The sequence below is a fragment of the Molothrus ater genome, chromosome 17 (assembly GCF_012460135.2).
Source record: "Molothrus ater isolate BHLD 08-10-18 breed brown headed cowbird chromosome 17, BPBGC_Mater_1.1, whole genome shotgun sequence".
Lineage (NCBI taxonomy): Eukaryota > Metazoa > Chordata > Aves > Passeriformes > Icteridae > Molothrus > Molothrus ater.
In genome coordinates, this window is record NC_050494.2 from 7,296,311 (window position 1) to 7,316,674 (window position 20,364).

The 20,364-nt window shown below is 62.1% G+C and overlaps 6 protein-coding genes across 6 annotated transcripts; 4 read left to right on the plus strand and 2 right to left on the minus strand.

Annotated features, from left to right (window-relative positions):
• Window positions 1-151: 151 nt before the first annotated feature.
• NEURL2 (neuralized E3 ubiquitin protein ligase 2) lies at window positions 152-2,520 on the plus strand. Its single transcript, XM_036395740.1, has 2 exons — window positions 152-827; window positions 2,183-2,520. The coding sequence occupies exons 1-2, from the start codon at window positions 152-154 to the stop codon at window positions 2,296-2,298; spliced, it is 792 nt and encodes a 263-aa protein (XP_036251633.1). The 3' UTR covers window positions 2,299-2,520.
• A 5,904-nt stretch (window positions 2,521-8,424) lies between these two features.
• Window positions 8,425-10,728, plus strand: ACOT8 (acyl-CoA thioesterase 8). The gene is made up of 6 exons (XM_036396045.2): window positions 8,425-8,645; window positions 8,728-8,864; window positions 9,137-9,362; window positions 9,614-9,771; window positions 10,067-10,258; window positions 10,355-10,728. The coding sequence occupies exons 1-6, from the start codon at window positions 8,425-8,427 to the stop codon at window positions 10,471-10,473; spliced, it is 1,053 nt and encodes a 350-aa protein (XP_036251938.1). The 3' UTR covers window positions 10,474-10,728.
• A 352-nt stretch (window positions 10,729-11,080) lies between these two features.
• SNX21 (sorting nexin family member 21) lies at window positions 11,081-13,246 on the minus strand. The gene is made up of 3 exons (XM_036396007.2): window positions 12,754-13,246; window positions 12,465-12,619; window positions 11,081-12,164 (listed from the first exon to the last, which is right to left on the minus strand). The coding sequence occupies exons 1-3, from the start codon at window positions 13,028-13,030 to the stop codon at window positions 11,493-11,495; spliced, it is 1,104 nt and encodes a 367-aa protein (XP_036251900.1). The 5' UTR covers window positions 13,031-13,246; the 3' UTR covers window positions 11,081-11,492.
• Window positions 13,247-14,918: 1,672 nt separating this feature from the next.
• On the plus strand, window positions 14,919-16,773 carry TNNC2 (troponin C2, fast skeletal type). Its single transcript, XM_036395873.2, has 6 exons — window positions 14,919-15,000; window positions 15,720-15,771; window positions 15,869-16,012; window positions 16,096-16,210; window positions 16,287-16,423; window positions 16,502-16,773. The coding sequence occupies exons 1-6, from the start codon at window positions 14,998-15,000 to the stop codon at window positions 16,531-16,533; spliced, it is 483 nt and encodes a 160-aa protein (XP_036251766.1). The 5' UTR covers window positions 14,919-14,997; the 3' UTR covers window positions 16,534-16,773.
• Window positions 16,774-17,203: 430 nt separating this feature from the next.
• On the plus strand, window positions 17,204-18,379 carry LOC118694691 (regulator of G-protein signaling 9-binding protein-like). The gene is made up of 2 exons (XM_036395875.2): window positions 17,204-17,553; window positions 17,642-18,379. The coding sequence occupies exons 1-2, from the start codon at window positions 17,361-17,363 to the stop codon at window positions 18,073-18,075; spliced, it is 627 nt and encodes a 208-aa protein (XP_036251768.1). The 5' UTR covers window positions 17,204-17,360; the 3' UTR covers window positions 18,076-18,379.
• Window positions 18,365-20,362, minus strand: UBE2C (ubiquitin conjugating enzyme E2 C). Its single transcript, XM_036395876.2, has 6 exons — window positions 19,575-20,362; window positions 19,470-19,497; window positions 19,242-19,328; window positions 18,875-19,079; window positions 18,682-18,741; window positions 18,365-18,546 (listed from the first exon to the last, which is right to left on the minus strand). The coding sequence occupies exons 1-6, from the start codon at window positions 19,673-19,675 to the stop codon at window positions 18,488-18,490; spliced, it is 540 nt and encodes a 179-aa protein (XP_036251769.1). The 5' UTR covers window positions 19,676-20,362; the 3' UTR covers window positions 18,365-18,487.
• Between the last annotated feature and the right edge of the window lie 2 nt (window positions 20,363-20,364).

Sequence of the window (20,364 nt, forward strand, 5' to 3'; positions counted from 1 at the left end):
GGGCCCGGTTGTGCCCATCAGCCACAGGGCCCCCCCAGCCGCCCCCATGGCACCAGGACCCCCCTTGAGCCCTCTGGTTGTCCCTCCCAGCCGGGCTGTCAGCACCTCACAGCAGCTGTGACAGGGACAGTTAAAAATAGCTCGGGCTGCAATGGCTGCCCGGTGCCGGCTTGCTGCACGCTTCCACCACATCCACGGCGCCAACATCCGCCTGGATGCCTCACACACACAAGCCACACGGGTGGAGAGCTTCGCCAACGGGCTCTGCTTCAGCCAGGAGCCTCTGGCACCCGGGCAGATCTTCCTGGTGGAGATTGAGGAGAAGGAGCTGGGCTGGTGCGGGCACTTGCGCGTGGGACTGACAGCCCATGATCCCCAGAGACTGGAGGTAGTGCCTGAGTACTCGCTGCCGGACCTGGTCAACCTGGGCGACACCTGGGTGTTTGCCATCACCCGCAACCACAACCGTGTGGTGGTGGAGGGGGAGGAGGCGCAGCCGCGGGGGCGGCCCTGGGAGCCCTCCCTGCTGATCGAGCGGCTGCGGATCCCCCGGGACACGCTGGTGGGGCGCAGCCGGCCCGGCCGCTACAGCCACATCCTGGATGACCTGTTCAAGATGAACGTGCTGCCCGCCACCGCCCGGCGCAGCCGCATCGGGGTGCTGTACGCCCCGCAGCCCGACGGCACCGCCGACATGCACATCGTCATCAACGGCGAGGACATGGGGCCGAGCGCCAGGGGACTGCCCACCTCCCGCCCGCTCTACGCCGTCATCGACGTCTTTGCCTCCACCAAGAGTGTCCGGGTGATCCCGGTGGATTATGGCTGTAGGTACCTGTGCCCCTCCGTGCTGCGTGGGCCAGGAGCGGGGGAGCTCTGGTGGGGTCATGCCGTAGTCGCCAACAGAGGGAAGGTTGGCATGTGCCCCTGGGCAGAGGGACACAGGGGGTAAGAGGGCACAGGAAAGCCTCTGGTCCTTGTGGAGCACAGGTGAGATCCACAGTATCACTGCTGGGCAGTGTCTGATGAAAGCTCTGCCATGGGCGCTGTGCTGGGGCCAGGGGAGAGACCCCCAGCAGCAGCAGCAGTCAGACAGAGCCCCCCTGGCCACCCTTCCTGAGCAGAGTGGTAGGGTTGGGTGTTTGGGGCTGTCCCTCAGCTGTGAGGCCTTGCTGTGCCCAGCCTTGCCTACAGCACGTGGCAGCCAGAGCCAGCTAAGATCCTGCCCTGGCATCAAAACATCCACCTACACCCACCAGAGCTCAGCACCCGGCGCCCACGCACCTGCCACGTGCCCCAGACATGATGTTCCCTGGGCAGACACCCTGTGATGCCATTGGAACCTGGGCATTAGCCCATGTCCCTTGGCTTGCTGGGAGGGACCACGCTAATAAGTGCTAATTAGCACCACGCTGGAAAAATGAGGAGATGGATCAGGTGAGACAGAGCCAGAAGAACAGCTAGAGCCAGAGTACTGCCTGCCCCCAGCACTGGGAGCCACTGCTTCACATGCTGGTGTCACGAGCAGCTGCTTCTGTCCCGAGGCTGGAACCTGGTATTCTCCCTGGTGTAACAGCTGAGGACAGTAATGGCTGCAGCAGACAGTACCCATGCTGAGCCACCCATGGCTCTGAGAAGTCGTATCACAGGAGCAGGAACCAGGCAGATTCTGTGCAGGTGCCCAAGGGGACGGTTCTCATGGTAGTCTGCCCCAAATGTGTGGTGGGCGCTGTCTCTGCAGGCAGTGCAGCCCCAGCCTGCACTCACTCAGCAGCTTGGTGCTAGGGCCAGTGCAGGCAGACCAAGGGAGTGGGATGGAAAAGAAGCACAGCATGGGTATGTGAGACCCTGGGGAGCTGCTTGACAACCACCAGAGAAAGAAATGCAAACCAGCCACAGTCACACACAGCTTGGGCACATAACTGTCTCTCTGCCTTCCTCCTAATAACGGGAAGAGCTTTGCTGCCCGGGGCCCTTGAGCTTCCAGCCCTGCTGGAGCAGCCTGGCACCAGCCCCCGCACAGCCAGTTTGAGCCCAGGGCAGGACGATGCCGCAGAACAAACTCACCCACCACTGCCTTTAACCACAGTGCCTCTGAGAAGCTCTGCCAACTCCTCCACCCACTGTGCTCAGCCTCACTGCTGACTTGCCCAGCTCAGGTACACTCTCTGTTCTCTTGCAGTTCCTTCCCTGCAGACGCTGTGCCGGCTGGTTATCCAGAAACACATTGTGCACCGCCTGGCCATCGATGGCCTGGACTTGCCCCCGCTACTCAAGAGCTCCTGCCAACATGAGTGAGGTATTGAGGGTGCTGCTGGGCTGCCCCCCACATCAGCAGCCCCCCAGTGATGGCTGCCTGGCAGGCTCTGAGCCCCTCCCTGCCCACTCACCCCAGCATGTGCTGCTGAAGGGCTGACATGAGAGCAGAGCAAAGTGGGGTTTGGATTTTCCCACACTGATGCTGTGGCATGCCCAGAGCATGGGCAGGGGGATTGATGTGGGTCAGAGACAGCAATAAAGTGCTTCCAGACAAGACTCTGTCAAAGGAGGCTCGGGGGGCTGGGACGCCCTTGTGCTTTTCCCCTTGTGGGAGTAGTTCCTCCACCAGTGAGGAAGGGAGCACAGGCCACAGCCCTGTGGGGTTCAGAACACGTCCCCGGCATTATTCTGGGACTGTCAGGGTGGATCAGAGTGGGTGGAGCGTGGGAGGGCACAGCACAGTGCTCACGTGGAGGTAAATTACAGCCGGACACTCATCCCGGCCGGGCAGTTTCACTCTTGGGAAAGATGTTTACCCAGAGAACGATGAGTTATTTCCTGTGTGTTCAGCTTGGAGGGGGACGAGTCAGATGCTGGAGCACCCAGATAGCAGTGCTGGCAGCAGCCCTTGCTTGGGCACATGTCTGTGGCCACAGAGCCAGTCACAGTGACCTGGTGTGGGGCACAGCCATCCTGACTTGGAGCTCCATGCCCTCAGCTCTGTGCCCTCAGCCAGACCCTTCAAGCCCTGGCAGGTGAGGATGGCATCCTGCAGTGCCTGTGGCAGGCTGGAGGGGAGGCAGGGCGGCAGCTGTGCAGAGGAAGAGCCTGGAGGGGAGAAGTCTCCTAAAATCAGAGGGGTTCCCACAGGAGCCAGAAAGATAGCAAAGGGGCTGGCAAAGCCTTTCAGGCCTCTTCCACAGCACAACCAAAGGGGAAACAAGCAGCTCTAAGCTGACAAAAACGTGTTTTAAAGAAACACGATGCTATATTTAGTCAGAGACTCGATAGTATCAGATCATGTTACAAAACTCGTGCTCAAAGGAAATCCCCAGCCCTCAACCACAGCCAACTCCATCAACACCAAAGTGTTAATGAAGGAATTGCTAAATTCCATGGGAAAACATGGACAGTGACCAAACCACAGCAATGGAGTGAGGTCTGTGACATTTCCTGCTATGTCCCAACAGCAGGCTGGGAGCTGATGGGGCTGGAGCTCATCTGGCTGCGATGGGGCTGGGGAACTCACCCACTCTAGAGCAGCGCCCACAGAGGAGGGAGTTTGCTCTCCAGGCTGTTTTCCCTCCCCCACCCTTGCACGAAGCCTTTGCTCCCCACCTCCCTGCAGCGTTATCTGCCCGGCAGTGACCCCTGCACACGAGGGCGGGTTCCTGTTTCTTGAGGAATTGAGAGCAGCTGCTGCAACCAGGCAAACAACACCCCTGCTCTGTAATGGGCTGCAGCACAGTGGGATTGCAGGGATTCAGGAGCTGCCACCTCCTGCCACCTGAGGCTCCATGGTGAGAAAGGACGACTGAGGAGCACTGCCCAAAGTCCTGTCCCATGCCCCGTTCCCTGGGCAGGGAGGGGTGGCTGCAGCTGGCACAGGGACAGGCTCAGCTCCCAAACAACACGAGGGTGATTTATTGGCTCAGTTGCACAACACCTCACAGCTGGATGCTGCAAGGACCTGCGGGTGCTGGCCACAGATGAAATAGTTTTGTCACGTGTTATTGTACCTAGATCCCTACAAATCTATGGGCCCTTATGGGATTGAGAAACCACAAAGAACTGGCTGATGTCATCACAAAGACTCTCGATGATTTTGGAGCAGTTTTGGGAATCTGGAGAGGTTCCCACATGACTGGAAGCTGAGGAATGATGTCCCGATTTCAGAGGGCAGGAAGGAGAATCCTGGAAACTACAGGCCTGTCAGTCTCACTTCAGTGCCCAGTAAAATCATGGAAAAGATCATTCTGGCAGGTACTGAAAAACACCTGTAGGAGGGCACAGTCACTGGTCACAGCCAGCATGGCTTCATGAGGGGAAAGTCCCGCTTGTTGAACATGATTTCCTTCTACAACAGGGTAACCCACCTAACTGACTAAGGAAAGCCAGTAGCTGTAATGTTTTTGGGCTTCAGCAAAGCTTTTGATACTGTCTGTCCCAGTATTCTTTTGGACAAAGTGTCCAATTTGCAGCTGAATAATCCTGTTACACAATGGGTGAGCAACTGGCTCACAGGTTGGGCACAAACAAAGACTTAGAGGGAATGGGGTGACATCAGGCTGGTGTCCAGCCACTAGAGGGGTTCCATAGGGCTTCACCCTTGGCCCAATTGTCTTCAACATCTTCATTAGCGACTTGGACTCAGGACTTGAAGGAATATGAAGTAATATATTAATGTTTAGTGCTAACAGCTCTAAATTGGGAGGAGCTGTCAACTCCATTGAAGGCAGAGAGGCCCAGCTGAGACACCTAGACAAATTGGAGAGATGGGTCATTGCTCAAAGTATGAAGTTTAACAAGAGCAAGTGACACACTGCACCTTGTACAGGGAAATCCTGGTGGTATATACAGACAGGGGAAAAGAAGCTGGAGACTAGCACTGTGAAAGGGACCTGGTCCATGGCAAGTTGAATATGATCAGCAGTGCCCTGGCAGCCAGAAAGGCCAATCCTGTCCTGGGGGCATCAGACACAGCATGGCCAGCAAGGGAGGGGATTGTCCTACCCTGCTCTGCACTGGTGCAGCCTCACCTCAAGTCCTGGGGGCAGTTTTGGCACAACAATATAAAAAAGACATTGAACTATTAGAGAACATTATTCAAAAGATGCCACGAGGATGGTGATGGGACTGGAGGTGAAGCTTTTGAGAAACAGTTGAGGTAACTTGGTCTGTTCAGCCTGGAGAAGAAGAAACTGAGGGAAGACCTCATTGTGGTCTTCAGCATCCTCATGAGAGGAAGCAGAGGGGCAGGCACTGATCTCTTCACTGTCATGACCAGTGACAGAACTTGAGGAAATGGTATAAAGCTGAGGCAGAATATCAGAAAAAGGCTTTTCACCTAAAGGGTGGCTGAGCAGTGGAACAGGCTCCCATGGGCAGTGGTCATGGCATCAAGCCTGTCCGAGTTCAGGAAGTGTCTGGACAACACTCTCAGGCACATGGTGGGATTTTTGTGGTGTCCAGCACAGGACTGGGAGTTGGACACAATCCCAATGGGTCCCTTCCAACTCAGCAGATTCTAGGATAGCAGCACCTCCCACATTGCACCACCCAGAGCTGGCTCCTGGCCACAGCTGTTAGCCAGGTCAGTGACTGTGACCCCTCCTGCAGGATCAGGAGCTCCCAGTCCAGTTCCTCTGCTGCCCCGTGCAAGAAGTGTCGCTCACTCAGCAGATCAAGGTCCCAAACTGCCCCTTCCACGCTGAGAAAATGACAGGCTGAGGGGAATGAAGGTGCAAGACAGGACACAGTGGAAGCACCCAGCTCAGCTCCCACTCAATGCTGGAGCTTCACCTCAATGGAGCTGATCCAGCTGTCAGCCAGGTCCCACAGAGTCCTGTGCTCCAAGTCCTTATTGCTGTGGCTGATCTCTGCTGTGAGGAAAGACAACCACCAGGGATTTATCCAAAGACTTGTTCCAGGAGCTCTTTAGGACCCACAAGAGGCCATCAGCACTGTCTCACCCAGCCTGATGGACATCACATCCCCTCTCCCATGGTCTACTGAGCATTTCCCTCTGCAAGAGCTTCCTGTTCAAATTCAGCACAGCCAAGATGTGCCAGCAGGGCAGCTGGAAGGCCAGGTTGAAGTGGCAAGTGTAGCTACCTGGGCCTTCCTGGAAGATGCCCACAGGGTGGGCATTCTCCTGGATCTGTAGACTGAGCCTGTCCTACCTGGTGCAAATCAGCTGCCTGGACTTCCAAACCACTGCCTTAGGCACAGCCTGGGCAGCCTCTGTGCAAATGCCACTCAAAGACTGCCTGATGCTGTCTTCAGTCCTCTGGGTAATCTAATCTTCACTGGCATCCTCTGAGGTTTCTGTGGCCTCCAGTTTTGTCACAGGAGACAGAATCTAACAGGAGCTGAGCTTGCTGGCTCACTCTGGAGAAGAGCATTAGGTGTTTCAGGCTGACACTGAAGGGCCTCAGGGAGCTGGTGGACTCTGGAGAACAATCACACAACTCTCAACAGCCACAAGAGAGGCTGACACAGGCTGCTGCTTCTGCTGAGCTGCTGCCACAGTGGGGGAAGCCTGGCCAGAGCTCTGGGATGTGTTACCATGGCACACCAAAGAGGCAAGTCTGAAATAGGCAGACTTTGGGGAGCTGCCTGAGCAGCACAATGATCAGGATGGGGAGCAGAGTGTCACGGCATCAGGAGAGATCTTAGAAACACACTCTTCTAGTGCCAGGAAAGGTGGCGATGCAGCTCTCCAGAGAGAGCCCAGCACTGCAAATTTGACTTAACCCTGGATGACAATCTCCAGCTCCACGAAGAAGCCTCTGCTCTCCCTCAGCTGCCCAGATCCCATCCTCGAGCAGCCACTGAAGGTGGAGCTGAGGCAGCCAGTCCGGCGTGATGAGGTCTCTCAGGACGGCGAGCAGCTCCTGCCGGTGGCTCTCAGTGCCTGCACCCACGGCTTTCCCGGCGGCGATCACGGCCGGCCACTCGGTGCGGTGCTCGGGGCACAGCCGCTGGCGGAGGGGGAGCACCGGGAGCTGCACCGGGCAGGCGCGGGCCAGCGCGGCTGGGGCTGTCAGTGCGGGCCCGCTCCGCGCTGTCGCTACCGGCGGGGACACCGCGGCGTGTCCCGGTCCCTGCCGCGCTCCGCCAACGCCTCCTCCGGCCGCGCCGGCACCGGAGCGCTCGGGCGCCGCTCGCTGTGGCCGCTGTGCATCGCACCGGGAACACCCCCGGGAACACCGGGAGCGCCGCTCGCTGTGGCCGCTCCCCAGGGCGGCGTGCGGGCACCGGCTTCTGCCTGGCTGCCTCCCCCTCCTCCCTCCGCATCGCTGTGCAGCGGCTGGAGGCGCATCGACTGCGCTCTCGCTCACGTCTCTGTTCAGCAACAAGTGCATTGCTTTCCACCCTCACTCCTTGCTCCCCACAAGGAAGGCGTAGAGGACTTGTCCTCCCTTGTCTGGCGCCCGGTATAGGAGAAGTGTCTCGGTAACTGCTTGAAGAAGCACTTCATCACATTGCTGAGGAAGCTCATTGTGTCTTTATCCCTAAAGCACACGGTTCTGCAGCTCTGGAGGAGCAGGCTACAACACGACAAGAAAAGCTTCAAGGAAGGAGGTTAAATTGTATTTTAAGAAGGCAAGTTATATTTTAAAAGGGCAAAGGGAGCAGTTGCATAACTAGTGAGTGACCTTGTAGCCTTTGTGCACACAAGCAGATCCACCAGCTAAGATGGAAAGGAAACAGTGTCACTACAGCTGCTTGGAGAAGTGAAGGCCATGGAACGAAGCGCTCCCTGAGGGAAACCTGATATCACCTTTCCACTGCAGTGAAGTAAGGACAGCTGGAGAATGCTGCGGATGCCGACGCTTGCAGTCTAGAGCCGGAAAAGGCAGGAGCTATACAGCGAGCACAGCAGGCGCGTGGTACAGCTGGCAGCACCCCGGTACCGGGGCATCCCACTACCGGGATCAGCCCGGTTATCAAAGCCAGGTACGGGACAGGGCCTGTGCCCGGGGCAGCGCTGGGCTGGGCCCAAGCGGCGGCTCCACGGGCCCTGGCGGTGCTACACCGGGGGACGGCGGGCGCACGGCCCTACCACGGGGGCTGCTGCGAGCTCCAGCCGGACGCGGCAGGCGGGCCTTACCTGACGTCCTGGCGGACAACGGTGCCGTGCTGCCGGTTGTGGCTGCGAGGGCTGCCCCTAGGGCCTGCCTAGCTCCGCAGGCCCTAGGGGCAGCCCTCGCAGGCGAGGAAACGGGCGCATGGCGAGCGGTGGTCGCGGGGGGACGCCCGGACCGGCTCCGCTCAGCTGCCGAAGCCCACCCCGCCATCCCCGTTAAATCAGACGGGCACCGCCCACACCCTGATCTTGACCAATCAGCGCCAGCTTCTCCCGATTGACAGGAAGCGAGCCAACCAGCCCAGAGCATCCTGACAAGACAAGGGTGATTGACAGCTCTACCGTCCAATCACATGGCGGTCTTTCCCCCGCGGATGGGCGGTGCTTCCTGGTCCGCCGTGCTGGTCGGGTCGCGGTGCCGGTCCCGGTTCGCGGAGGTGATGGGGGCCCCAGGCGACGCCGGCGGGGCTGGAGCGGGGCCGGGATCCGGGCCGCCGCCGCCTCCCGGGGACCTGCGCAGCGTCCTAATCACCAGCGTGCTGAACCTGGAGCGGCTGGAGGTCGACCTCTTCAGGTGCGGGTGGACGCCGGGGCAGCGGGACCGGGCCGCCGCGTCCTCCGCCGACACCCTCATCGCGGCCGCCTTCTCCCCGCAGGGGCCAGCACCACTGGGTGCCCGCCACGCAGCACCTCTTCGGCGGGCAGATCGTGGGGCAGGCGCTGGTGGCGGCGGCCCACGCCGTGAGCCGCGACGAGCAGGTGCACTCGCTGCACTGCTACTTCGTGCGGACAGGTGCGCCCGGGGAACCGGGGAACCGGCGGCGGGGTGCAGGGGTTCCGGAGGGGCCCGGCAGGGGTTGGGACGCTGGGGAAGTTCGCAGGAGTGAGGAGGCGCCATCATCCCGGTGCCAGCAAACAGGGACGGTGTGAGTGGCACTGCCGGGCCCGGCCCCTGCGGTCGGGTTCCGCCGGTGCGCGGTGCGTCGTGGCCCAGCGGCAGAACGTCCCTTTCCCGTCCCTTTCCCGTCCCTTTCCCGTCCCTTTCCCGTCCCTTTCCCGTCCCAGGGGACCCCAAGGTGCCGGTGCTGTACGAGGTGGAGCGGACCCGCACAGGGAAGAGTTTCTCTGTTCGCTCTGTAAAGGCCATCCAGCATGGAAAGCCCATCTTCATCTGCCAGGCCTCCTTCCAGCTCTCGCAGGGGAGCCCAGTGCAGCACCAGTACAGCATGCCGACCGTGCCACCCCCCGAGGAGCTGCTGACACAGGAGGAGCTCATCCAGAAGTTCCTGCAGTGAGTAGGGTGGAAGGGACATGCCGGGGATGTCCCCTTGCTGCCTGGGGCATAGGGAGGCGTGGGAAAGTATCGTCTGAGGAATTCTCAAATGTGCCTGTGAGGGGAACAGAGGAGCAGGACACAACAGGAGCTGTGCCCCTCTTGTCTTTCTGTGTGCCCCTGGGTCCTTGGCATGGAGCTGCTGCCAGTAGGATGTGTTCCAACCTGCCTGTCTGGTGTCAACCTCGCTTCTTTGTGCTGGGCTGCAGGAATCCTAACGTGGCTGAGGGATACAGGAAGCGTCTCACCAAGATCCAAGCTCAAGATGTGCCGATTGACATTAAACCCGTGAACCCCCCAGATATATTCAGCTCAGAGCCACAGGAGCCGAAGCAGCTCTTCTGGGTGCGAGCCCGAGGCTACATAGGTGGGTCCTGCTGGGTCCAGGTGCCCCCCAAGCTAAGGGGGAGCACTGTTTCAACAGAGTGGGCTGGGAGGGCTGTGATTAGGGGGCTGCCTGTGCCCCAGCCTGGGCACTTCAAGACTGTAATATAGGTGTGAGTGCAGAGGTGATGCCGTGAGCCATGCTGGGGCATGGCATGGCAAAGGGAATAAGTCTGGAAGAATCCCAGCTGTGCTTGGCAGCTGGCTCCAGGGGAGTGGAACACCCCAGGCATGTCCCACAGGCCCCCATGGGATGGGCAGCACTGGTTGCTCTGCAGGGGAGACTGACATGAAGGTGCACTGCTGTGTGGCTGCCTACATCTCTGACTACGCCTTCCTGGGCACGGCCCTGCTCCCGCACCGGCAGTACCGCGTGAAGTTCATGGTGTCCCTTGACCATTCCATGTGGTTCCACGCGCCCTTCCGAGCTGACCACTGGATGCTGTACGAGTGTGAGAGCCCTTGGGCTGGTAAGTCCTTCGTGGGTTTTTGAGACCTTGATGGGCAAGGCCAGCCCTGCCTGTCCTGAGGGCAGTGGGCTGCAGTCTGACAGTCTCTCTCTGCAGGTGGGTGCCGGGGCTTGGTGCAGGGACGGCTGTGGCGCAGGGATGGGGTCTTGGCTGTCACCTGTGCACAGGAAGGTGTCTTCAGGGTGGAACAGACACCAACCCAGAGCAAGCTCTAGCTGAGGACACCCTACAGACAGGGGCTTCAAGCATGCCCAGGGAGGGACCCTGAGATCAAGACAGGACCTGGACAGGAACAGGAAGGAGACCAGGTGGGACCAAGCACTGCAGGAAGTCCTGGTGCCAGAGGTGTCTGCGACAGACTGTGACCAACAGAGCATCACTGCAACCAGCTGCTAGCTGCACAGCATGTAAGCACATGCTGCCATCAGCTATCCTTCACCCACCTTAAAATAAAGCCATTGGGTGAAGAACTGGACTCTGTCCCTGGAATTTGTCCCCTTGGACCCGTGACTGGGCTTGCACGAGGGCGGGCAGTGCCAGGAGCACAGTGGATCAGCTCTGCCCCCATGCCAGGCGGGGTCACAGGAGGGGAAGGTGCTACTTTGGCACACGTTGTTTCCTCTTCTCACTTCTGCGCTGCTTGTACTGCTTTGGCTCCTCAGTAGCTGCTTCTGCTTGTCCTTGGGCTCCTCCCTAGGACTGGGCTTGGGCCCAGCTGGGAGAAGGGGATGAGGCAGCTCCCACCTCTATGTGGAGGCTTGAGGCCTCCCACTGATGATGCCCTGGGGTAGTAAGGCTAAACAGACACAGCAGGCGCCTTGCTCTTCTTCCTGCCAAGACTTTATTTAATAAAGTCCTTTCTATTGTGTAAGTTTTATGGGAAGTTCCCGGCAAGAGCCCTGGACCCTGCCAGAAGCTTTCCTGTTCCCTTGCAAGGTGCCAGTATGTCCCAGCTAGAGTCTCAGCTACTCCAGGATCCCCTGCAGAGGGGGAGCAACTTCTGGCAGCACCAGTGTGGGTGGTGGACCCCCATGAGTCCCAGCCCCGCCAAACTAACCACAGAGAAAGTGCATTCAGGAGGCAGCTCCAGGCATAGACTGTGCTGCCCGTGGGACTGCAGTGCTGCTCCCCTGCCCCACTGCCACCCATGGCACTTCCCTCACTGTTCCCAGCTGCCACAGGCGTGTGAGCCCCCCACAGCCCTTGCCCTCCTGCCCATGTGAGTACAGGTGGCTCATTCCAGACGTTCCTTGATCAGGCATTCCTTCAGGGAAGGCTGCTGCTGCAGGGGCAGCCCAGCTTCCCGCAGGTCTTGCAGCCGGGCCTCTGAGCGCCGCTTGTCCTTGCCCACCTTCCAGGCCAGGTGGACGTGGGCCTGCAGGAAGGGTCCCAGGAGCGGGTGGCTGCCCTGGGCCTCCAGCAGCTGCAGCGCCTGCTCGCAGCAGCCGTGGGCCTCACTGAGCTGGTCCAGCTCCTGGTGGCACACGGCCAGCCCAGCCAGTGTCAGCAGGAAGCGGCCAGAGCTGCAGACCCCCAGGCGGTCCTGCAGCCGGTAGGCGTTGGCCCAGGTGGCCAGGGCCTCGCGGTACATGCCCGTGCACGTCAGGCGCTGCGCGGCCTGCAGGTCCGGCAGGAAGAAGAACTCGAGGAACTCAGGAGAGCGGCGGATCTCATCGATGGAGTGCAGGTGGGACAGGAACTGTTCGAAGGCTCGGCTCCGCTTGGCAATGGTCTCAGCGGTGAAGTTCCGGCGCAGTCTCTTCCTGGGGAAGGCAACGCTGGCCATGTCGCAGCTGAAGCGGCAGCGCAGGCGGCGGTTCAGCTGCTCAAAGTCCGAGTAGCGCCGGGCGATGGTGGCAGGGGCTTTGTCAAACTGGCCAGAGCGGATCAGGTAGATGGTGTAGAGCTGCGGGGGAGGCAGGTGTCAGGCAGTGCTGTGGGCACGCTGCTCCCGGCACAAGCACAGCAGGGTGTGCGGCCTCAAAGGGGCTGGGGGAGTTTGCCCAAACAGAAGGGAGTGGATTGGGCTGCTGCAGCTGCAGTACCCATCAGCGATAGTTACCTGAGGCTCATCTGAGCCGCCGGCACCATCCGAGCAGCACGGGGAAAGAGAAACAAATAAGCGCCAGCCCCGTGGGATCCCTGCCTTAGGGAGAGCAGGACTCGTACCCAACCGTGCCCGCCCAGCCGCGCCGGGCTCACTCACCACGTACTTGGAAGAGCGCTCGCTGACCACGCTAGCGCTGGTGACCTCGAAGAGCAGCCGCTGCGGTGCCAGGCTGCCCCGCGACCTCCGCCACAGCTCCTGCAGCTGCCGGGTCAGCAGGCTGCCGCCGGGACGCTCCGCCGCAGAGACCCACTCTGTGCCGGGAGAGGGGTGTCAGTGCCCTCCGTGGGGACAGGGCTCTGACATCTGTTGGGCTGCCGGACGCCACCATCGCATGAGTGTCCCTGGAGTCACCCCAGTCCCCCCAGCTCGCCGCCCCAGCACCTGCCTCCGTCCTCCGTGCCCGCTGCCGCCCCCGGCGCCTGCGGCGGCTCCTCCAGCTCCTCGCTAGCTCCGTCCCCCTCCTCCTCCTCCTCCTCCTCCTCGTCCTCGTGGCTGGTGAAGCTCAGGGTGCCGCTGAGGCGCGTCGACAGCCCCTCGGTGTCGTCCTCCAGCTCCGAGCTCTCCGGGCAGTCCTCGGCCTCGCCGCCGCCGCCCGCCGGCTCCTCGCGGCCGGCCTCGCCCGCCAGCGCGTGCCGCAGCCGGTGCAGGATGCGGGCGGCCATCGCTGCCGGGGGGTCCGGGCCGGCACCGCGACACGGCGGGGCCGGGGGCTGCCCACCGCGGCACGGCCCCCGCGGGGACAGCCCGGCCCCGGGACACCCTCCCGGTGCTGCCCCCGCCCCGCTCCGTTCGCGCTACCCCGGGCCGGGCCGGGCCAAGCCGAGCCGGGTGGTGCCGAGCGATGGCCGCTCCGCCACGGCTCGTCCCGGGATCCTCCCTGCGCGGCTCCGCCTCCGCCGGGAACCCGGATCGGGGCGGTGGAGCCGGCACCGCCCGGCACGGCCGGGATCGGGAGCAGCGCTTGCGGCGCCGTCCGGCGCCATCGGGGTCGGCTCTCCCGGCACTGCCCGGCACGGCTGAGATCGGGATCGGTCCGTGCAGCACCGCCCGGGACTCTCGGATCAGGGTCAGGGCTCAGCCTGGCTGTGCCCGCAGCCCCTGCCTAGGAACCGACCCCGCCCGTCCCGGTCTCGGTTCCTCTGTCCCCTGTCCGGGATGTCGTGGTCGGGCCGAGCCCCGGATCCCTGCCCTGGGGCCACAGGAGCCACACACTCCGATGCTCGGCGCTGGTGTCCCAGGGTCTTGATACCCCAATACCCTGGCACCGCTGTGCCGTGACAGCCAGATTCCCCAACACCCCTGTATCCTGCTACCCCAGACTCAGGCTCCTGATCCCACTGGGATGTGCCCCGGGCCACCTTGGCACCCTGCCACCCTGGCCTCAGTCGGCCTCACCACGCGCCCCATGGCCAGGCTGCACCTCCGGCACTCGCCCAGCCTTTTTTAGTGTCTGTCTGCTCACTCCTCACTGCTTCCTTGGGAATGTCTATAAATATCGAGGAACCAGCCCAGCTGCTGCTATCGCTCTGTCCATCGCTTGCTCACTGTGCCCTGTTCCAGTACCCTGCACCCCACCCGGGCTCAGATGGGACCCCTGAGCTTCCCTGGGCAGGGTGGGATGCACTAGGGACTGGACTTGTACCCAGTTCCCACCTGGTGAATGAGGGTCCAAGCAAAAGCAGCAGCCAGAAAACCCCTGGGCATCCCTGGCACTGGGACCTTATGGGACAGAGATTTGTCACCCTGTCCCCACTGCAGCCCTGAGGCTCCGAGCACCACAGGGCATGGGCCACTAGGCCAGTGTGTCCCCAGAGCCACGGGCCCCAGCCGGTCCTGGCAGCAGTGGCTGGCACAGGCCATGAGGAGTGAGCCTTCGAGGAGGCACCGGGCATAATTCCCACTCCTCAGAAGCACGAAAAAATGGAGCCATTTCCGGAACAGGTGCCAACAGCACTGGGGACCCCAAACCATGGGGCTCATGCTCCAAATCTCTCCAGGGACTTCACGCCCCAGGCCCCACAGGGCACTCCTTCCTTATCTGGGGTGGGGGGCTGCAGCACTGCTCTGCCTTGGCCTCCTGCAGCAGAAAATGGGGGTTCAGGGGGGGACACTGTGTTGTGGAAAACCAGCTTGGTATTCAGAGCTTGTAAGCCAGGAAGGGCTGCATTTTCAGGGGCCAGTGGGTGATAGTCCATGCCCCTTGAACAGGGAGGACCCTGTCCCCCTTACCCGGGTGATGCTGATGGCTCCAGGGCTATTTTTAACCCCCTCATTGCTGAATTGCCTTGGATGGGGGTGTTGGGGGTGGGCAGAGCTGCGCTCCTGCCACAGTTTTGATCTCCCTCCTGAAGGGCTTGAATTTCCATCCCAGCCTCATCCCCATGTTAATCCCAGCCCTTGACCAATAAAGCTTTGGCTAAATTAGGTAAAGGCGCCAGTTGCGAGTGAGAGGGGCTGGGTGCTGCCAGAGCGCTGATAGGCTGAGGGGGCCAGGGGGCAGTAGCTGGAGGCACATCCCACAGAGGAGACACTACAAATTGGGGCGCCAGGGGCATCACGAAGCTTCTGGGAGTTCCTGCTGCAGGAGCTGGTGATTCTCTGGGGGTGGGAAGCTCCATAAATTCCCAAGATGGTGAGTGTTCCTGTGTGCCGTGTGCCAGGAGGAGACCTGACTGGGCAGGAGGCACCGGGGGGGCTGGGCTGTGCCTCTGCAGCAGAGGGCAGGAGGGATATGGTCCCCAGTGCTGGGCTGACCATGGTGGTGAGGGCAGGGAGGTGTTGGGGTGGTGCAGGGTCCCCACAGGACAGATCTGAGGGTGAATGTGCAGCTGCTGAGGGGGTGCAGGTGCCTGGGGACACCATCTCAGCCCTGTTGGGAGCTCAGGGCTGCACAGAGGCAGGGGCAGCAGGGGGTGGCTGAAAGCCGAGTGCTGGGTCATGCGACACGGCCTTGCTGCTGGCTCCATGGCCGGCCTGCGCCTCCAGGAGAAACTCGATCGGGGCTGACAGGTGCCATGGCTGTAGCTCCAACGATCCCTACAAGGGGAGCTGAGGAGTTCCCAAAAATAGCACTGCATGCCCAGGATGCCAAGGCTGTACACAGGGACCATGACCCCCACACAATGGAGCCCCCCAGATAATGGGGGACTCAGGCAGGCAGCTCCCTGCAGCCCTCCATGGATGGCCTGGAAGGCATTGGAACTGTAGAGATTGCTGCTGTCTGTGGCTTATGCCCACACAGGATCGTCCTGCAGCAGGGCAGAGGCTCTTCCCACAGCCAAGCGCTGTGGGGCCATGCTATGTAAGGAGTCTCTGGCCTGATATGGGTGACCCCTCTCCCTTGCCTTGCAGACGGACCAGCAGGCAGAAGCTCGTGCCTTCCTCAGCGAGGAGATGATTGCGGGTGAGTGTGGGGACAGCAGGGACAGGGGCCAGATGTGGCCAGGGTGCAGGGCCTGGCTCTGTCCCACTGCTCAGAGACCTGACCTGTCTCTCCACAGAGTTCAAAGCCGCCTTCGACATGTTTGATGCTGATGGTGGTGGAGACATCAGCACCAAGGAGCTGGGGACGGTGATGAGAATGCTGGGCCAGAACCCCACCAAAGAGGAGTTGGATGCCATCATTGAGGAGGTGGACGAGGACGGTGAGCAGCCCTTGGTTGTTGGCAGGGGTGGGTGCTGGACCCTGGGCAGGCAGCCTGACCCACGCTTGGCTTCCTCCCCACAGGCAGCGGCACCATCGACTTCGAGGAGTTCCTGGTCATGATGGTGCGCCAGATGAAAGAGGATGCCAAAGGCAAGTCTGAGGAGGAGCTGGCCAACTGCTTCCGCATCTTTGACCGGTGAGTGTGGGGGCGAAGTGGCCCATCCTGTCTGTGGGAGCAAGCAAGGTCCCATCCCTCCCTCACCCTCCTGCAGGAATGCGGATGGGTTCATTGACATTGAGGAGCTGGGTGAGATCCTGAGGGCCACCGGGGAGCCTGTCACTGATGAGGACATAGAGGACATGATGAAGGACTCAGACAAGAACAACGATGGCCGCATTGACTTTGATGGTGAGCAATGGCCCCAGACAAGCACCCATGTTGTGCACCCAGGCAAGGCCGTGGGCTGAGGCTGCTGCTCTCTTGCAGAGTTCCTGAAGATGATGGAGGGTGTGCAGTAAGGGACCAGACATTCCTCAGGCCAGCTGCTGCACCCAGCCCTGCTGCCCTGCTGTCCAGGGAGCAGCAGCTCTACAGCATCTGGCCCTCAGCACTGGCTGGGACCTCGCTCTGTGCCAGGGTCCTGGTCTCACCTCACCACCGGCGGCTGAGCTTTTCCTCCCATCTGTCACCTGTGGCTTTGATTCGAGCCTCAATTAAAGAGGAAAGGCTTGAGCTGCTGGTGCAGGATTTCACTGGGGGGTGCATGGGGAGGGGGGCTGTGGCAGTGTGTCCCTGCTCTGCTCCCCAGGGAGGGAACATGGGCAGGCTCACACCACAGGGCAGTGCTGCAGGGGCAGCCCAGAGCTGTGGTTCCCACGGCCTCTTGGGCAGGCGCCAGTGCTGAGCTCAGAGTTTCCGTGCAGAGCAGCTCGTTCACACGCCAGAGGCTGAGGGAGCCTGGCCCCGAGGGTCCTGCTCCAGGGCAGGGCTGTGGGACCACAGGGGTTCTAGAGAGCCACCACTGCCTGCCCTATATCTCCCACCCAGAATACCTGGCTGTAAGATGGAAGGGCAGGAGCCCCTTCCCCACAGGGGAAAGGTGACACTTGCCTCTGTGTCTCTCTGCTGGAAATCACAGCTCCCTGGGGATCAGCAGGGGTGGAGCACAGCAGGGGGATGAGGCGGGGCGCAGTCCCCAGCCAGGGTGGGTGGGACCACCGAGCCAAACCAAAACACAGCTCAGAGCTGGTCACAGCACAGCGCTGTGGCACCGAGCAGCCGAGCCCCCGGAGAGCCAGCAGCCACCTGTGGCCATCCTGCCCCTGCCCCGTTGTCACGGGCTGTAATGGCACCAGGCAGAAGGGATGCGTGCCGTGGGCGGGGGGCAGTGGGAACGTGTGCCACAGCCCAGGCTGCCCTCTGCAAGGCCACGGCCGGACACCGGCAGCTGGTGCTGCAGCTCGGGGGGAGCGGTGACGGCCCCCGACTGCGAGAGGAGCGACGCAGGAGGAGCGCAGAGGCCTGTGAGCTCAGCATGGGTAAGGAGGGCACTGCTGTACCGGGCAGCAGCCACGGGGAGCCTCTGCAGCCTCGCTGCTTGGCCCCAGCTCACACACCATCCCACAGGGCTGCGGTGGACGCTGCTGGCGGGGCTGCGGCAGGGCCCGGCCAGCCCTCGGGAGCGGCAGGAGCTGGAGTGGCTCTGGGTGCTCTTCCTCTCCGCCCTGGAGCTCTTCCTGCAGGACCTGTACAGAGCCCAGCACCTCTGCCAGCTCTTCTCCGTGCAAGGGGGTGGTGTTGCCCCGCTGCGCACTGGGCTGGGGGGCTGGGGGCTGCCCAGCCGGAGAGGAGGGGGTCCCACGCAGCCCCCCACCACCCAGAGCTTGGAGGAGGAGATCGAGCAGGTGAGGGCCACGCTGGCAGAGATGGAGAGCGGAGCCAACATTCCACCATGGACAGTGGAAGCCAGAGAGACCACACAGCCGGCAGAGACAAGTGGCACCACAGAGAGAGCAGCCTGGGGAGGCGCCTGTGCTGGGCACTGCTGTGGGGTGCTGTGAGCTAGGGGGGCAGGAGATAGCAGCAGAGGTGGCACCCCTGTCACAGAGCAGGGGACAGAGGTACTCCTACAATCCTCAACCCTGCCTTTGCAGGTGATGGTGGGGGCTGCTCCCACCCTGTAGACAAAATGGGATCACTCCAGGCACCCAAAGATTGATAAACTCCTGTTACCCCACAGGGGTCAGTATCCCTTTCACCCTTCCTGCCCACACTTGCAGAGGGGCCTCTGGGCACTCAGGGTATGCTAGAGCTGCCAGAGAATCCCCTGCAGAAGTTATAAACCTGCATTTATTTATACATTAACCGTGGCTCGGACTGCGACATTAATTTAAAAACAGCCTATGATACAGAAGGTGGGGGACGGCCGGGAGGGAGGGAGGTAGGGGGTGTGCTGAGGGGCCGTGCTGATGGTCAGGTCTCCTGGCTCTTGGTCTGCTTGTTGTACGTCTCCCGCACATACTTCTTGTAGGCTGAGGAGAGAGGGGGAACATGACACCACCTGAGGCAGTGGCCAGGGCAGCTGTGGGGCCAGACAGGCACTGGGGGCTGTGCTGCTGCCCATCCCACTGGGGAAGGGGCAGGAGGGTTCTGCTTTAGGCACTCACCAACTTGGTTCTTCCAGAGCTCGGCTGCATGTGTGTTCAGAGGGCTCTCGATGTTTGGCTCTGGAAACAGTGGCTGGGTCAGCTGGTGGGAGGTGACCTGGACACCCCTGAGCCCTGATCTGGGCTGGACAGCCCCACCACCATCACCATCCCTTCCCCCAGCGCTCCACAGCAGCTTGTCCACGAGACCCACCTGCCAGCAGGCTCTGTATGGAGAGCAGGATGGTGCGGACATCATACAGCGCTGACCACTTCTCCTTGAGGATGTCGAGGCAGATGTTGCCCTGGGTGTCGACGTTGGGGTGGTAGCAGGGGGTCAGGAACCGCACGGTGGGTGCTGTGTAGGGGTACCCGCTGGGGAACTCCAGCGACAGCTTGTACCGCAGCTCCTCGTAGGCCTTGGGGTGGGACAGGAGTAAGGGGGGCTGTAGCCCCAGAGGTGTGGGGAAGCCGCGGGGAAAAAGAGGAACAGGGGCAGTGGAGGGCTGGGACCACCCTCAGCTGAAGGGAAGAGGGTGGGGCAGGGTCAGGCACTCCCAGAGCGGGATCTCGCCTCTCACCGTCCCGGCGGCGCCGTCAATGGTCCCGATCCACTTGAAGAGGTTGTCGGACTCGGGGAAGGCAGAGATGCCTTTGTCACCGGACATCTGCGGGGGCAGCGCGTTAGGGCGGCCCCGGACATCCCCCCACCCCACCCCGGTTCAGCCCCAGGTGCCTTTGGGGACCCCCAACCCCCGCCTTGGTCCCAGGATCCCCAAACCACGACTCGGCCCCGGGGCCCCACTCACCATCAACGCCATCAGTTCTTGCTGCAGCCTGCGGGGAAAGCGCACGTTACCGGCCGGCTCACCGGGGCAGCCCCCGCCCTCAGCCCCGCTCCCGGCCGCGCTCACCTCTTGCCCACCGCGCCGCGGGCCGCCGTGGCCCCGGTCTCAGCCGCTTTGCGGGCGGCTGCGCTGGACACGGCGGCGGGGTCGGCGTTCTGTGAGGCCATAGCGCTCCCGGGGCACGGACCAGCACACCGGCACCAGCCGCCGCTGCCGGCGGGTCACGGGCTGGACGCGGCTCCCGCTCCCTGGCGGCGCCGCACCGGGCTCCGCTGGCTCCTTCCCTCCCTCCCGCAGTCCCGCTCGGGACAGGACTCGGGCCCTCTGCGGCTCTGTCGGTGCCGAGCGGCGCTCAGGGCTCCCCTAGCGGGGCTGCCCCGTGCCGAACGGCGGTGCTTGGGGCTCTCCCGTGCGGCGGCGGCGGCCCGATCCCAACCCCCGTTCCAGATGCTCTTCGATTCAGGAGCGGCTCGGTCCCGACCCCTTTGTCTGTGCAGGAGCGGCTGGGTCCCAACCCCTCTCCGGTGCAGAGGCGGCTCGGTCGCAGCCCCGGGCCCGGACACTCCGGTACGCTCGTCCCGCGCGGCCCCGCCCGCTCCCGCGCCCCGTTTGAATATTTCCGCGTGCGGCTCCTCCACCAATCAGCGCGCAGCTCCGTTCGAGCCGACCAATCACCGCCCGCCGAGGATGCAGTTCCCACGGTAACGGCCAGCGGCTGCTGATTGACAGCCGGCCGGTGACGCACCGCGCTGTGATTGGCCGCTGCCCCGCGGGGGCGGGACCGCGCGTCCGCAGGCCCCTCCCCGGGAAGAGCCCGGTGCCCGGTGCCCGGTGCGCGGCCTCAGGAAGCGGCGAG